Source organism: Lycium ferocissimum, chromosome 8 (genome assembly GCF_029784015.1).
Source record: "Lycium ferocissimum isolate CSIRO_LF1 chromosome 8, AGI_CSIRO_Lferr_CH_V1, whole genome shotgun sequence".
NCBI classification, from domain to species: domain Eukaryota; kingdom Viridiplantae; phylum Streptophyta; class Magnoliopsida; order Solanales; family Solanaceae; genus Lycium; species Lycium ferocissimum.
Genome location: NC_081349.1, coordinates 40,786,116 through 40,796,962, shown reverse-complemented (window position 1 = coordinate 40,796,962; position 10,847 = coordinate 40,786,116). Strand labels below are relative to the sequence as shown.

Genomic DNA, 10,847 nt, shown 5'->3' with positions numbered 1-10,847 from the left:
TTGCCGAGGCGTCGGCAGCCGATCCATTTAACCATAAATATATACATACATCCCGCGTCCGGGCATCCCGCGTCCGGGATGATATCAAGTCAAGTACGGATACATGTACCGTGTATACATCCCAGCGTCTATAGCGCTCTGCCCTTTTCCCCATCTTCCCCATATACATATATGTACATACATATACCATAGCATGCAGGAGAGCCCCAAAAAAAAGCTATAACTCTATCGGAGTGACGTAAGGTCGGTAACCTCCGATTATATTATGGAATAATCATGGTCGTCATGTCTCACCTTGGAGGAACGATAATCATAAGGCGAGACTATCAATCAAGGATAGCATCACGGGAAAACATAAAACAGGATCATAACCTATCATTTCACATACTTGAAACCTTTAAAAATAGTCATTATCCAAAAATAACTTAACATTTCATATCGTCATATTCATGGTAAGAACATATCCTTGGCATATTCATCATAGACGTTTCCTCATATCTGGCATCATCATTGTCATCATAAAGTCATAGTCGTCGTTTTAATCATAAAAACTTTCAAAAATCGTAAAACTTGGATTTCGGAGAAAAATGAATATTTTGGGAAACATTTATAAACTTTTAAGAAGGAAATTATACCTTGGAACCATTACTTCTAACTTTTGGAAATTAGAACGTTATGGAAGCATTTATAAAATCTTACATACGAATCATGCCATAGAAAGAAAAAGGGACGAGCCTTAACATACGCGCCACGCCTTACTAGCTATGCTTATTCATCCAAGCTTGGTTCCGCTAGTCTACATTCAAGAAAGTTGATGTAACCATTAGATTTATTGACATATACTTGTTGTAACCTTTCAAGTTCCTTCACTTATGGTCTGTAGGAATTTCGAGCAAAGCATCTCCCTTATAAACATACCACCCCGAGAATCTAACTCGGCCAAATTTTAATCAACGACATCCCGGGAATTCAACCCGGCCAAACCAACAACAATACCACAATTATTCTAGCAACACTTCAATATTCAATTCAATTCAATTCAATTCAATTCGCATAATATTCCGTCGAATCAATCGACATACTACTTCACTAAACCTTCAAATTTAACAACAACCATACATTTCATTATCATCTATATTCATTAACTTCAACCACATTCTTCATTCAACGTCACATGATCCATAACGACAACAACTAGAATATCGAATTACATTAATTGACACTAACTTACCAAAACACCCATTTCGACCATAATCTCTCCTTACATGTCTTCATGCATTTTTATTCATTTATCTACATTCCAACAACAACAACAACATATTTTCCTCTTTCAAATTCAATCACCTTAACCGAACTTTCGATCCTCCAAGCCATTTAATTCTTATTTTACATTATAGAATCTACCATAACAACAATCACCATTCTAAGTAAAATCAATTTATCACACCTTTCCATTAGCTATACCATTCGGCCAACACACACATATGCATATTTTTCATGAATTTTCCACCCATTTCTATACATTGCAACCACAGCCAACACACAACATGAAATCAAGTCAATCTTCCATACAAAATAACACACAACACATACACACACACGGCTTAACCATGCAAGTCACGGCCACACTCCAACATTCATGTTTTCATGTTTTTCACTTATTTACACATTCTACACCATACACAAACGTCCATAACATACAAAAGAAGATGAGTTCTTACCTTTTTCCTTTAACCCTTCACTTGGCTAGAGTTTGTAGCTTGCTAGAACAAATGTTTTTCTTGTTCCTCTAGCTACACCACCTTGCTAGGAACCTTTCATTAAGTAGGAAGAGTGGAAGAAAATAGCTCTTCTCCTTCACTCCCTCCTAGCTCCATGTTCGGCCACCCATGGCCGAACACCTCCCTATCTCTCTTCTTTCTTTTTTTTTTTTTCCAAGTCTTTCTTTTATTAAAAAGATGACCACCCTTATATATATATATATATATATATATATATATATATATATATATATATATATTCCACCACCTTTCCATATTTACATCTTAGTCCCTCAAGTATGGACTCATGTTCCTTTTCTTCTTCCTCTAGAATTTGCTTCTTTTTTCTTGACTTTTCTTTTCTTTTCTTGAATTTTCTTCAAATTTACCAAAAGATGACTAATTCCTTTCTTTGTCTTTTTTTTTCCCTCTTTTTTTTTTTTCGGCCACATGGCCTTTTCCAAGGAATTTCTTGATTACTCGTGAAATGACCATTTTGCCCCTAGCCTTTTTTTTAATATTTCCCACAACCATTTCATGAATTTCCCGTTTCGCCCTTTGTCTTCCTCAATATTTCCACACTAACAATATTCCTAAATAATAATAATAACCCACTTGCGCATTAAAATAGTTTTGGAAAACGACCTTACCTTCCACATTCCACGACTTCTTCGAAATGTCCGAGCGCACGAAATACGGGCTATAACAATAGCTATATGATAATGTGTGCTAGCTTAGATGAATTATGTCTTCACTGATGAATGTATATATACTTTAAAATATAGTACCATTTTTTTATATTCCAAGTGCTTTAATTTTGTTACCTATATATATATGGCTCCTAATTAAGGCGGATGCAACGTTGTGGTACCGAGTTCATATATATAAGAATTCAGTACTTTTAATGAGGAGTACTATAATTTTATGTGTAATTTTTTTTCTAAAACTGCAACACATAGTAGACCGAACCCATAACTTTAACGAATTCAATGCCAAGTAGAATTTACATCCTGGATCGGCCTCTATATAACTCCATTGCATCTTGACCTACTGGCAAGTCTCCTAGAGGTGCATGCATGTTCTTTTTCATCATTTAATAAAAAGCTTTTGCATAATATATTTCATGACTTTTAATGTACAAGTTTGATTAATGATTCGAGTTGACTCTCTCTCTATATCTCTCTCTCTTATTTGGAAATTGAAGTAGCCTTAAATAAAAGGCTTAATGCATATGCAGCCTCCTAAATTTGTCATTTTTTATTTTATTTTGGCACCTCAACTAAGTGTTGTTCCTATTGAACCCCTTAATTTGGCCTCAAGGGTGTCTATCAAACACAATTCAACTTACATAGTAACATATATGGTGAGTTTTATTTTCTTTAGCCTTGCGCGTGAATGTCAATAGCATCCTACGTAAAAAATTCAATCAATTAAAACCCCCCACGCATTTTAATAATACTTTGAATCAACTTGACCAAACTTTAAATTAATCGACTCTTCTCCTGTAATGTATTTATCCTGAATTGCAATGTCTGATTCAATACTACCTCCGTTCATTTTTACTTGTCTATGATTGACTCGGCACATCCCTTAAGAAGTAAGTAATAAAATAATAAGTTCACTATATTACCCTTTAATTTGAATATAATAAATTCAATGTTTTGATAAATGATTATAGTTAATAATAATGGTAAATTAGGAACTAAGTGATAAATTTTGTCCTGATTTTTCAAACTGGACAATTAAAAATGGCTGAGAAGTGACACTTATTTTTAGTATAATGAACAAGTAGATTCGATTCTCAATTGTTAGATACATATGACACTTATTTAGAGCATCCATATGCATGAAGAAAAAGTGTAGTGAATACTGTACAAACTTAAAAGCCGGTGGAGGCATTCTTCAAAAAAATTTGTGATTTCTTCTCATCTGTCTAAACGTTAAAGATTAAAGTTATTCGGTAATCAATCAAGGTACATACAAGTGGTGAAGAAAAACATCAAAGTTGATGCTGATTTAATTATTTGATTTTCTTATAGCTTGTTTGGCATCCCTGCAGCTAGGCCTCTCTATATTGCAAGAACCAATAGTCAAGACGAATAACTACCAAAATTTATTACAGTTTAGTAACATTGGTGAAAGTCTTCGTCTACTTTCCCCCTTCTGTTATAATCTCCAAATAATAGAATGACATTTTTCAAGTTCCAGTCAAACATGTTTGGCTAAGCTCTAGCTGAAATTGCAGTCTCTGTGTATTTACGTGTTCACTTTTTCTATCTTTTTTCTTTCTATATTTTAATGGTAGTCAAAACCCCGGCTAGATTTGCGGATTCAACACTGCTTTCTAACCATGACATGAAGACTTCTCAAAGATGAATTTTAAATTAATTTAAATTATATAGACCATAATATAAAAAAAATTACACTATAACATGACTCAAATGCTATTTATAAATATATATATTTTTTAAAATATAAGATTCATAGTTTTAAAAATAAAATATATTACCTGCCACAACATATAAAAATGACATGATAATATAAAAAATTAAAAACTCCTTACACTAACGTATATATAATTTGAACTCGTTCTAAATCGGAAGTTGATTGATGTGGGAAGGTAATATCTATCATGAACATCACATAGTATCTTAGCAATTGATCTAGCTTTATTTTAATTCGGTTTAAAGTTATTAACCAGACTAACCTTAATTTTTATCGGATACAAATCAACTAAGAGATAAAATGCTCCTTATCGAATGATTCTTCAATGCTCTTATTGAAAAAATTCTTTATTATTTCTATAGGTATTGGTAAAGCCGTGATTTTCACTAAAAAGATTCAAAATATGAAAAGTAAACACACGAAGAAGTAAAGATACATATAACATAAAAAAAATTGACATTATATATAACGTAATTTTTCGACAAGGAAGCTCCGCCTCTGACCTCCATCCATACCCGAAACATCTAATTAATAAGAGCTAAAAATTTCCAACTATCCCACTACACATTTATGGCGGTGTTATCCATTAACTTACCATAAAAATGAAGGAGCGGATAAGAAGTACATAAATCAATTAAGAAAGAGATAAGGGTCAAAAACACACCCCAACTATCACTTTTTTTTGAGTTTCATACCTAAACTATTGGAAGGTTGAGAAAACTATCTAAACTATTATTATCTAATTTGCAAAACACACCTCAAATTATTCTTGAATGGCATGTGATCTAAACTCTCCATTTTATACAAAAATGTTGCCAAGTGTTGTCCACGTGGATAAATAATGTCACAATGGCACCTACATGGAAATTTAAAAAAAAACTATTTGTTTTAAAAAACAAACTGAAAAATAATAATTTTTGTAAAAAAATATCAAAAATTATAGAAAATAAAAAAAATAGTTTAAAAAATGGAAAGATTTAAAAAAAAAATAAGAAAACTAATTATTTAGTTTTCACATTTTTTTAAAAAAATCAACTTTTCCATTTTTTAAATCTTTTTTTTTCTGATTTTCTAATTTTTTTTACAAAATTTTTTTTTTCATATTTTTTAAAAATATACAGTTTTTTTTTATAAAAAAAATATTATTTTTTAATTTCCATGTAGGTGCCACCATGGCATAAGTTATGCCATGTGGACAATTTTTTTGAGAAAATTTCAGCTTCACTTGCCTTTTGGAGAGTGAGTTCACACATTTAATTCAGGTGTGTTTTGCAAATTAGATAGTGATAGTTTAGGTAGTTCTTTCAACCTTCTGATAATTTAGGTATGAAACTAAAAAAAAAAGTGATAGTTGGAGTGTGTTTTTGACCCTTATCTCATTAGGAAATGGTAAAAGCCAAAAAATAAAAAATGAAGATGCTAAGCAATTTCCTTTTCACACAATCCAGAGAAGATGAAGAAGTCCAATGAATCTTACCACTTGAGGAAATAGTGAAACGAAGTTGAAGACCTGTATATATAGGGCCAAATTAAAATATGCAATTAGCTTTTATCCTTTGGAAGTCAATCTGATTTATTTTAACTTTGTCAACTGTTTTATAGTACAACGAGATATTACTCCAACTTCCCAACCATCTTCCTTTTAGCCATTATAAATATCAACCCTTTCTCCACTCTCTTCCATGCATTAGCTTAACGTAATCTAAGCTATTTCTCTACCTTTCTCTTTCTGTTGAGATTCTTCCAATATAGAATTCCAAGCAACTAGCACAAAATCACACACAAACAAAAAATAGATATATTAGCAAATGGAGTTACAAGCTAATTATGTACCACGATGGACACCTAGTCCAAATAGATCACCACATAGACGTCATGAATCAGAGACAAATGAAAGTGTTACTTCTGAAGATGAGATTCCTTTTAACAACAAAAATCCAACCAAAAATTTCCCATTTAGTAGTACTACTAGTAGTATACCAGCACCTCATCATATTGGTGATATTGACGCACCATCTTTAAGGGATAATTATGAAATAAAAAGGTCCTTAGAAGCACCACCAAAAACTAGTGTTCCCCCTATGATTAGTAGTACTAATTCTGCATATGATGATGTGCCTTTGAGTACATTGATGTTTAATAAAGGTGGTCATGAAGGAATTTACTTGACATGGAAGGACTTGTGTGTGACTGTGCCTGACAAGAAAACTGGGAGGAGAGCTATATTGCAAGGGCTTACTGGTTATGTTCAACCTGGTCAAGTTTTGGCCATTATGGGTCCTTCTGGTTGTGGCAAATCTACTCTTCTAGATACTTTAGCAGGTATTACTCTCATATTTACTAGTTTTATTTTTCCGGTTTAACCATTTGATATTTAAATTTTACTGGATCGATTAATCTAAATTTGCACCGAATAGCCCGGTAGAAAGGTAAAAAAACTCTCCTGCCGAAAGATTTTTCATTCTTGAAGCTCAAAACGTTCTCTAGTTAGGGTTTGAGGGATCAAACCATTGCAGTCACATATCTCATAGTGATTATTTTGATGATAGGATTGGCTGATGTAGTTCTTAAAACATTTTTCTTCAAAAAAAGAAAATCATCAAATTAACAGATGATTACTCTTTCCTTACAAAAAATATTCTCGCTGTTTTAATCAGTTTTTTTTATAATTTTTAAGAAAGAATGCCCAAAACAATAACTGGTAAACGTTGGAACATTCTGCTTAAAATTGTTTATATAATCGACCTATGAAATACTACCCCACATACTATAAGGGACCACAGATTTTGACTCAAAATCCTATTTTGAGAGTCTTCCATTAATTGTCGTTTGGGGTCTGGAGGGCCAAGTAAAAGAAAAGACAAGCAAAGAGAATGTTTTGGTCCACCGGAAAGAGAATGTTTTGGTCCACTGGAAAGAGACTTTATTTTTTTCTCTCTTGTATCCGATATCTATTTCAGCACTAATTCGGAACTATTAAAAGAGGAAGCACTCTCTAAATAAGATTTATTACATTTCAAAATTTTGAGCTTGCTTGAGGAGGATCTATCGGAAGCAGTCATTCTCTCTGCAAGGTAGGAGTAGGGTCTGCGTCTGTTCTGTCATGGGAGCTTTCTTGTGGGATTATTTGGATACGTTGTTTTTGTGTTGTTGTTGTTGACCCCAAAATCACTAGTTAAGGTAGAAAAATCTTATTCATTCACCACAAGTCTTAAAAAGTGACCTGCTAACCGGTAGACAAGTTTGATATATTAAAGAGTTAAACCTAAAATAAAAAAAAGAGTACTTTTCCCTTTTAAAAGAGAGGGAAAAGAAAAACAAGAATTGAAGCTTAAGTTTGTAAATCTGATTATAATGTGGACTTAATACTATTGCAGGGAGATTGGACTCCACCACAAGACAAACTGGCGAAATCCTCATCAATGGTCGGAGGCAATCACTTGCTTTTGGCACTTCGGTATAACAACTAATATCTCACCCATTTTTTCCCGAGTTTAATTTTTATATACTAATACTATCAGTATAAATTACGTAATATTTTTCTGTTCTTTTTTGGAATGACTCTTTTTTTTCTTTTCAAAGGCATATGTGACACAAGATGACACGTTAATGACAACACTAACAGTGAGAGAAGCAATCTACTATTCAGCACAACTCCAATTACCAGATTCAATGTCAAGATCCGAGAAGAAAGAAAGAGCAGAAGCAACAATAAGAGAAATGGGCTTACAAGATGCTATGAATACAAGAATTGGTGGATGGAGTGTCAAAGGATTGAGTGGTGGACAAAAGAGAAGAGTCAGTATTTGCATTGAAATCCTAAAACGTCCAAAGCTTCTGTTTCTTGATGAGCCAACAAGTGGGCTTGATAGTGCAGCTTCTTATCATGTGATGAATAGAATTGTTCAATTGGCTAAACAAGATGGAAGGACTGTTGTGGCTTCTATTCATCAGCCCAGTAGTGAAGTTTTTGAACTTTTTCACAATCTTTGCCTTTTGTCCTCTGGTAGGACTGTCTACTTTGGTTCCATTTCTGGAGCAAATGAGGTAGTCACATTAACTATAGTCTACATATAAGTTTAACTTCGATATAGTGGCAACACAATACTATAATTTTTATATTAGTTGGTCTCTTAAAATATACTTATATGTAATTTCCCATGCACTATAGATGAAATTAGTTATAATGAATCTTTGACCCCAACTTTTTCTTTTTCAGTATTTTGCTTTGAATGGGTTCCCATGTCCAACTATGAGGAATCCATCAGATCACTACCTAAGGACAATCAACAAGGACTTTGACGTTGTAAGTACATCCAATATTTTCATCTTCGTTTAAAATCTAATCGTTTGCCCAGAAGTAATTACTATAAAGTACTATGGACTCGTAGTATTAAATTAGAGATATAATTATTGAGGCTTGTCTCGTTCTCTATTTTGACTTTAGGATATCGAAAAAGGAGTTAGTGGAAAAGCCACTGCAACAGAAGCAATCGACATTCTGGTTAAGTCGTACAAGACCTCACAGGGTTACCAACAAGTTCAACGAAGAGTTTTGGAAATTTGCCAACAGGTTTGTATATTAGTCATGTTGCTTTGATCTTTATTATGGTGCCAAGATAATTAAGTAATTAATTGGTTTTGTGAATATTTGACTATGTATAGAATGGTGGAGAAGAGGCCAAGAAAGGAAGCCAAGCAGGTTTCATAACTCAGTGTATAGTTCTCACAAGGAGGTCTTTTGTGAACATGTATCGTGATCTTGGCTATTATTGGCTTCGTTTTGCAATATATATTGCTTTATGCTTGTGTGTTGGCACCATTTTTCATGACATTGGCCACGACTATGGCTCCATTCAGGTAAATAGTTGAACTTTTTAATTGTTTCGAATTAGATTGAGAAAATTTTAGTAAAGGAATAAACTTTTTGATTCACAAAATAGAGATAGCATCACATAAAATGATATTGAAGGAATGATATTTATGTACTGGTATATCTCAAGATGCGAATAAATTTGGTCAGTAACATATATATAAACAGTTACTTTTAGGTGACATGTTAGTGTATTGAGATGCAAGTTAATTCGTTTAACAATTTTCTTTCTTCCCTTTTTGCTATTTTTTCAGGCTAGAGGTTCAATGCTGATGTTTGTTGCAGCCTTCTTAACATTTATGGCCATTGGTGGATTCCCTTCTTTTGTGGAGGATATGAAAGTATGCACTTACTAACTGTATACATAATTTGTTCATTTATATCTCAGTACACAAATAATAAAAATGATGCTAATTATTTGTGTTTTGCTCCTAATTACTAGATTTTCACTCGAGAAAGACTAAATGGGCACTATGGTGTGGCTGCATTTGTGGTGGGAAATACATTTTCTTCCATCCCTTACCTACTATTGATCTCAGTAGTACCTGGCGCTTTGGCTTATTACCTTGTTGGATTACAAAAGGGGTTCGATCACTTCGCCTATTTTGCTCTAATGCTATTCGCGACGATGATGTTAGTTGAGAGCCTAATGATGATTGTTGCCAGCATTGTCCCAGATTTCCTTATGGGAATCATAACAGGTAAGTGTGTCAAACGGACGGGTTAGGCTGAATTTTAGCAAGTCAAAATTAATAAATGGCCGGGTCAATGATTTGCCTAAACATTAGTTGGGTTAACAACTTGACATTGGCTCGATCAAAATGGGCTAAACAATGGATCCTGTGCAACTCTTATCAAGTTTTGATATATGTATTTATTTTCTAATTAATTTATTTAATTACCTCATAATTTTTTCTTTATTAATGTCTTTATATAACATATTAAACCAAAAAAAAATTCTTAAAAATATTTCGACAAGGTTTCTCATAGATCAATTTGGGCTACATATTAGCCCAACTTTTAAATGGACTGAATTTAACTGATCAAAATGAGTTGAATTAATAAATGAGTGGCTCGGGCGAGTCATCTTTTCATGGTTTAATTTTGTCATCCCTTGATGACAGGAGCTGGAATTCAAGGTGTTATGATGCTTAATGGAGGTTTCTTCAGATTGCCTGATGATCTTCCTAAGCCATTCTGGAAGTACCCAATGTATTATATTGCATTTCACAAATATGCAAATCAAGGTTTTTACAAGAATGAGTTCTTGGGACTGAATTTCCCTAATGAGCAAATTAGAGGGCCATCAATAATTAGTGGTGATGAAATTTTGAGAAATGTATGGCAAGTACAAATGGGATATTCAAAATGGGTGGATGTTGCCATAGTTTTTGGAATGGTGATACTCTATAGGTTCATGTTTTTGGGAATAATTAAGACTGTGGAGAAAGCTAAGCCTATGATTAGAGCATTTATGGCTCGTTCTTCTAATAATCCAACTCATGCTGAAGATCCAGATGCTTGAAGAAAGACTATATCATAGTGTGTTTATTATATTTTGTTGTTGATGTAAACTGTGCACTAAAGTTTATTACTATTAGTCTTGTTCAAGACCAATGTTTGGTTGATCTTTTAATTTACCTACTTTTGCAAGTATTAGAAGTTGGAATGACTTGTTTTAATTTTCCCTACTTGTGTTGCTAATGTACTATCCTTTAATTGAAAATGTAAGTTAATTTTGGAGATAATCTAAGCTTAAGTTTATCAGA

General features: G+C 33.1%; 1 protein-coding gene across 1 annotated transcript; it reads left to right on the top strand.

Moving 5' to 3' along the window:
* The first annotated feature begins 5,885 nt into the window (after window positions 1-5,885).
* On the top strand, window positions 5,886-10,847 carry LOC132068473 (ABC transporter G family member 1-like). The gene is made up of 9 exons (XM_059462071.1): window positions 5,886-6,527; window positions 7,583-7,662; window positions 7,788-8,252; window positions 8,425-8,511; window positions 8,653-8,778; window positions 8,871-9,065; window positions 9,333-9,419; window positions 9,521-9,779; window positions 10,203-10,847. The coding sequence occupies exons 1-9, from the start codon at window positions 6,014-6,016 to the stop codon at window positions 10,601-10,603; spliced, it is 2,214 nt and encodes a 737-aa protein (XP_059318054.1). The 5' UTR covers window positions 5,886-6,013; the 3' UTR covers window positions 10,604-10,847.

Bases quoted from the DNA above. Each gene is read 5' to 3' on its own strand.
- LOC132068473 (XM_059462071.1), top strand. From the start codon at position 6,014: ATGGAGTTACAAGCTAATTATGTACCACGATGGACACCTAGTCCAAAT. The intron at 6,528-7,582 runs GTATTACTCTCA...ATACTATTGCAG, and splicing joins TCTTCTAGATACTTTAGCAG to GGAGATTGGACTCCACCACA. The intron at 9,780-10,202 runs GTAAGTGTGTCA...CCTTGATGACAG, and splicing joins CCTTATGGGAATCATAACAG to GAGCTGGAATTCAAGGTGTT.